The 7,176-nt window shown below is 39.3% G+C and overlaps 1 protein-coding gene across 1 annotated transcript; it reads right to left on the bottom strand.

Annotated features, from left to right (window-relative positions):
• Positions 1-2,441: 2,441 nt before the first annotated feature.
• On the bottom strand, positions 2,442-3,983 carry AMIGO2 (adhesion molecule with Ig like domain 2). The gene is given in 3 exon segments (XM_032220737.1): positions 2,442-3,172; positions 3,175-3,226; positions 3,228-3,983. Coding segments are annotated over 3 exon segments (1,539 nt in total).
• Between the last annotated feature and the right edge of the window lie 3,193 nt (positions 3,984-7,176).

Below are 7,176 nucleotides of genomic sequence, written 5' to 3'. Positions count from 1 at the left end.
ACCTAGGCAGGAAAAACCAAACTAGAGGCATAACCTGGCTCAAAACAGTAACTGTGAGAGGGATAGCACTAGCAATAGCACTTAGACATATACCACTTCACAGTGCTTTACAGCCCTCTCTAAGTGGTTTACAGAGTCAGCATATTGCCCACAACAATCTGGGTCCTCATTTTACCAACCTCAGAAGGATGGAAGGCTGAGTCAACCTTCAGCTGGTGAGACCTGAACTGCCAAACTGCTGGCAGCCAATGATCAGGAGAAGTAGTCTGCAGTACTACATTCTAACCACTGTGCCACCACAGTTCTTGGAATCCTAGTGAACAATCACTTAAACATGAGCCAGCAGGTGCAGCAGCAGCCACAAAAGCTAATACAATCCTTGGTTGTATAAACAAAGGCATAGAATCAAAATCACTTGAAGTATTAGTACCACTTTATAAACCCTTAGTAAGACCACACCTCCTAGTTTTGGTCACCGCATTTCAAAAAGAGGTTGAGACTTTGGAAAAGGTGCAAAGAAAGCAACTATGATAATTATGAGCCTGAAGACAAAAACATATAAGAACAGATGCAGGAATTGGGTATGGCCAGTCTAGAGAAAAGAAGGACTAGGGGTGACATGATAGCAGTATTCCAGTATTTGAGGGGCTGCCACGAAGAAGAGGATCAAAATATTTTCCAAAGCACTAGAAGGCAAGACAAGAAACAATGGATGGAAACTAATCAAGGAGAGAAGCAACAACATCCTAACAGTAAGGACAATTAACCAGTAGAACAGCTTGCCTTCAGAAGTTGTAGGTGGTTCATGACTGGAGATTTTTAAGAAAAGAGTAGACAGCCATCTATTTGAAATTGTATAGGGTCTCCTGTTTGAGCAGGGGACTGGATTAAAGACCTTCCAGCTCTATTCTGATTGAAGGTTGCAGCTGACAGCGAGCGGAGAAAACCAAGAAATTGTAATCTATGTTGCATGTTACTGCAGTCTACTAATTTGACAGAAACCCAAATGGGACAAACAAAATAAGTAATATTTGCAAATAACTTATTGTTTTTCGTATTTCATTTATTAACACAAAACTATGCTAAAATATATCAGACTTGTACAAAGTTCCAGCTTTCTAATGGAATAGATCATCCTGAAATTATGACATGTCAATTTTATATCAAAACGTCACAAGATGGAAGCTTCATGAATTGTTGCTTTGATAGTTACACATTAAACAATGACAAACAGAATTAGCTTAACTAGTTTGAATTTTTCAAATAAAGCTCTAAAAATCAAATTCAAACTGGAGTTCTAGGTTCTACAGAAGGTAAAGTCTAGGTATTCATGCCATTGATGTGAAAGCAACATTATCTTGGGATCAACAGTTTGGATTATGGCTCTGAATAGGTCATCAAAAATAGTCAAAGTGCAGTGGAATGTATATAAAATATCTAATTGCACACATTTCAATAATTTTACAAAACTAATTCTATGCATTCTTTTTGTAGACATTTTCTGCTCAGTCCAGACACACACATACATAAATTTTAATCCAAACAAATAGGCTGGATATACTTCTACAGTATCATGGCTCTTATCCCTTTAAGACCTGTAAAGACAGACATTCCAATAGTGCACCTCTCTGCTCACCATACAGTAGATGGAAAAATAGTACTTCTTAAATACTTTAGACTATGGGTTTCTTAACAAGATTAAAGTGATATCCTTCTGAAATACAGACCTTCAAGGCTTAATTGGTTTAATAATCATATCTCTGGTCAGTATGAGTTCTGTAAAAGTTATCATTTTGGGGGGTTATCTCTTTCTAGATTTACCATACATTACATTCCTAGATTTTAAAATTCATTACAAAAAAAACCCTTATCCCTGTCCAGTTTTGAAATAAATCTAAACATTAAACATTATTTGGGAATGCTCTGGATTATATAAATGTATTTATAAATATATTTCTCAAGGCAATGAACAGAAATTGAATAAATGGCTATTTGTTCTTCTATAAACACTGTAAGACATACTTGATTCAAAGTCTGATAATACAATCCCACTGATTCTATACAGTGAAACACCTAGGGCCTAAAGCCAATGGGACTTCTACTGTGTAAGCTTTCTTCCACTGAATGAGGACAATGATCAGATAAGTTCCTTCATAAGGCTACCTCCTAATTCATTTCAGAGGAAATATTAGAAAGAATACAAGGTATACCATCTTACTCTGCTACTCCTGTCATATAACAACGAGCTCCTCCTGAATGTTGTAAGATTAACACATGTTCTTCCCACTGAGAAGGAACAAGAAGATAACAGCAATTAATTTCAACCTTCAAGATTTCCGTTTTCTTAAAAAAATCAGAGGTTTCCATGACTTTTCTTTCAATATTGGATAAAGCTGTGGCTGCTGCTGATAGGATTTATGGCATTAGTGCAGGAGGAACACTTAAGATGATGGCATGAAATGCATGTCTGAGAATGCTGAGTTTGTAGAAACCGAGTCTGATTTTGTTCGGGGTGTTTTCAGGATGCTTTCAGTAATTACAGTCTCATTGGGAAATATTCTGATTTTCCCATTTTGACCTGGTTTAGGTTCCTTCACAGGTTCAAGAAACACCACCCTTTTGCCACTGCTAGCTTTCTTCTCATCTAATGGAAGATTGAGGAGTGTGTTGGAGGTTAGTATGGATGCATGAGATGTGCTATTTTGGTTTAATTGCCTTTTCCTTTTCTTTGATTTACACTTACAAGGGCAGGGCGTCAAGTAGAGGTAAAGAAGTACCAAAATAATACTGGCTACACAAGCTGCAAGCGTTGTAAAAGCAGTGTTAAATGTTTCATGTGAGTAAGATTTGTCCACTGTAAAATTGCTGACATTTATTCTTACTTCAATTGTTTCATTCAGTAATCTTTTCTTATTCATTGCAATGCAGGAATAAAGTCCAGCGTCTTCATACTGAGCATCATCTATTTCCAGGCTCCCATTATGAAATACTTTGAACTGTTCAGTTATCTTTCCTGGCTCTAATACTTGATTATCTGGTCTGATCCAAATAAAACTAGTCCCAGCATCACTGATTTTGGTATCACAGGGTACTATAATTCGCTCACCAATTTGTGCTTCCTGAATAAAACCAAAGGCATGGAAAGAACCATTAATGGTGCTTTCTGAACATTTAAATAATTGTTCTGCAATAAAGGCAGTTTTTGGGAATCTTTATTGCATGTATATTTCAGTCTTGAAGTTTTCCACTGAAGTAAAATGTCGAAGGTACCACAAGTTCAGCATAGAATAAAGTATGCAGTCACAATGAAATGGGTTCCCATGAAGATAGATTCCACTTAAGTGTCGCGCTGGTACTAGTCTTATGCCATTAACTGGTATTGACTGGATCTGATTATAAGAAAGATCTAAGAATACAAGTTCGGAGAGCTTGTATTTCCCAGTATAGAGTTCAATTGGGAAGCGTGTGAGAGAGTTGTAACTTAAATACAGTTTTTGCAGCATATGAATTCCTCCAAAAGCAGCAGAATCAACTTGTGCAATATGATTGTTATAAAGCAACAGAACCTCCAGCATTCTCAATTCTTGAAATATAGGACTGCCCAATGACTTCAAATTGTTGGATGACAGGTCTAGGTACTTGACATTTGGAACAACTGAGAAGCTCCCAATAGAAATACTAAAAATGTTGTTATGATTGAGGATGAGGGTGTTCAACTTCTCAAGCAGCATGGGTATCCAGTCTTGATCCAAAATCCCAATTTTGTTATGACTCATATCCAGTCTTTTTATGTGCTTGTAAAGAGTTGATGGCACCCTTGAGAGGTTTCTGCTGGTGCAACTCATAATGTCACTGGCACAGATGCAAGTGGTGGGGCACATTAAAGAGGCACTACAACATACACTTACACTGAAAATTAAAAGGAAACCCAACCTCTTGTAGTTCCATTGAAGAGGGGGAATAGTGTGCCAAACAGAAGACATGACTGTGTTTTAGCCGTCTTCTAATTTTCCTTCCTTTCTTCCTTTAGGCATGTAAGTCCCTTTGTACCAATCACTGTTAAAACAGAAAGGGGGAGAGATACACTTTTTTAAAAAAAAGGATATTAAGATATAAAAACATTCAACATTTTACCATATTCACCAGTGTTTTCCCGAAAATATGACCTGTCCTGAAACTAACTCCTTGCCATATTTTTCGCGTGGGCAAAAATATAAGCCCACCCCTGAAAATAAACCCTCCCTCTGGCCAGGCAGAGCACCGCTCACTGACCTAGTGGTATCCCGAAGGTGCCAAGCCGCAGGAACTGGGAGGGAGGGGGAAAGGCACTCACGCTGCTTGGCGCCTTTGGGATACCACTAGGTTGGGGAGTGGCGTTCTGCCTAGCTGGAGGGGGGAGTTGCCAGGTGGCTGCTCCCTTGTGAGCGGGCTCCCGAAGAGCCAGGCACAGCCTCAGGGGCGAAGCAGCCATGAGGTAACCATGGTAACGAGCAGCTCTCCCTGGGCACCGCCGCTGACCACCGCCACCCACCACTGCCACACTCTGAGCATAACTTCCAAACTCCAAATCTCGGGGCCGAGTCTTCCAGCATCGGCCACTGTAGGAGTGTTCTCTATGGTGGGCCGGTTGCTGGAAGACTCTCTGTCCAGCAGCCGGCCCACCATAGAGAGCACTCCTAGAGCGGCCGATGCTGGAAGACTCGTCCCCGAGTTTGGAGTTTGGAAGTTATGCTCGGAGTTTGGAAGTGGTGGGCAGCGGGGGGTGGCGGCCAGTGGCGGTGCCCTGGGAGAGCTGCGCAAGGGCTTGGTGAGCTGGGGGCAGAACAGGTGCTCGCGCAATCCCCTCTCCAGCCGGGCACAGCTATATGCCCTGACCTAGGGGGTATCCCGAATGTGCCAAGCCGCAGGAGCTGGGTGTCAGGGAAAGCACCACATGACTTGGCGCCTTAGTGATGCCCCCCTAGGTCAGTGAATGGCACTCTGCCTGGCTGGAGAGGGGATTTGCCGTGTGGCTGCTTGTGAGCATTGTTACCACATGGCTGTTTCGCTCCTGAGGAGGCTGTGCTCGGCTCTTCAGGAATCCGCATGCAAGGGAGCAGCCACCCGGCAACCCAAAACAATAAGCCCTCTCTGATAATAACCCAAGGCCATATTTCGTGGGACAAAAGAAAATAAGACCCTGTCATATTTCTGGGAAACATATTATAAGATCACCTCTTCTTGTTGGGATTAATGGACAGACAACTAAAAAAGAGCCACAGATAAATATTTTTATATCTAGTGGTATCTTGGTACTCATCATTAATTGGTTCTGGCAGGCGTGTTGAGTACTAAAAACAAGGAGTAGCAAACAAATTTTTCCTGTAAGGAATAATGTAGAGAGCCAAGGGAGCTGACACAGACAAGTTCTAGCTTTTGCATTGAGTACCAAATAAACAATGAGTACCGGACAAAATGCATTGAGTACCAAATTTGATGAATTTCAAAGCAATTGAATACCAAGGTACCACTGTATTATCACTGCTGCAAGACTATTATATGCACAAAAATGAAAAGACTTTGAAATATCCACAATAGAAGAATGGTTGATGAAGATGATAAAAGTAAGGACGATGACAAAATTAACTTACAGGCTTAGAAAAGATCAACTATTACATTTATTAGTGATTGGAAAACCTTTATGGATTTTTTTTCTAAAAAAATAAAAAGAACTTGTGATTTATTGAGCTGGTCAATTAGAAAGGAAAGCTTATGGAAGATAGAAATTATGATGTATCCTTAGAGAGAGAGGTAAAATATAAATGCATTTATAGCCATAGTCAAGAAGATTGGAAGCTACTTCTTTAAAATCTTTTCTTCTGTTTTTTCTTTCTCTACTTTCTTTCTCTACTTTCACATTCACTATTCTTCTGTATTTCCCTGTTTCTTTTTTAATATTTGTATTGCTTTTATCATTAATCTTTTAAAATATCAATTATATTTAAAAAGTTTATTATCACTATTTTTTCCTTTATGCCCATCCTTCACTCACATGGAAAAATAGGCAGAAAATCATTATACAGCTTGTCCTCACTAAGCAACTCCCTTATTCATCAATATTAATTTACTAACAATGCTAGAAGTTTACATTGGACATGCTAATATGAGGAAATATACCTCATGACGACAGAAATGGTTGCATTCATATAGAAGGAAAGCATTAATGTGGTGTCTCAGATATGGGTTAACTGGATCAAATGTGTGGACTTGGTGTTTGAAATGCCAACCATAAAAAAGTTGTAGTGCTCGATCCACTAATGCACATCCTGGAAAGGTAGCCAACTCTCACATAAACCAATTTCAAATGTTTGTACTAGTGGTAAAATCCAATTGCTATGAAAGCAGGTTTTATTAATTTGGCAATAAGCAGATCACTTTTGGAAGATATGATCTTCTTTTCTTCTCCATTTTTATGTAGTTCAAGTGGAACAGCAAATCCCAGAATTCCCAGCCAGCAGACCTCATAGACACTTTTGGAATTATAATTTAGGCTAGCACATTTCAAGGCCCAAATTACTATACTTGTTATCATACCCTATGTCAGTGGTTTCTAATCTTTGATCTAGGAATCACAGGTAGTCTACAAAAATTCTATAGGTAAGTGTCTGGTGACAGCAAATAAATAAATTTAAATATCTCACACGGACACTATTCTTTCATAAAATCTCATGCCAGTTTCCTTTTTCAAAAAAATTGGACAGTTTAAAGAAAAAATATAGATAAGTACAAAAGATAACATGAAAAGAATAAATTAATATAATACCGATGAAAAAGTTAGGGATTTAAAATGCCATATATCATATGTATTTCTAATATATTGTAAATTAGTTATAAATAGGTAAATTTTATGTATATAAAATTACGCATACAAACACACACTATCACCGTGATGGTGAACCTATGGCACACATGCCACAGGTAACATGCAGAGTCATTTCTGAGGGCACGCAAAGCGTTGCCCTGTCAGCTCCAGCGCATGTATGTGGTGGCCGGCTGATTTTCGGCCTATGATTTTCAGATGTGACTTCCGGTTTGCTCATAGGGTTGTTTTTTGTCCTCCGGAGCCTTCAGGGAATCCTCCTGAAGGCCCCTGAAGGCTCCGGATGGCTAAAACCGGCCTTACGAGAAAACCAGAAG

This window comes from Thamnophis elegans, chromosome 7 (assembly GCF_009769535.1).
Source record: "Thamnophis elegans isolate rThaEle1 chromosome 7, rThaEle1.pri, whole genome shotgun sequence".
Taxonomy (NCBI): Eukaryota; Metazoa; Chordata; class Lepidosauria; order Squamata; family Colubridae; genus Thamnophis; species Thamnophis elegans.
The sequence above is the reverse complement of the archived record's forward strand: the minus strand, read 5'-3'. Positions and strand labels throughout refer to the sequence as shown.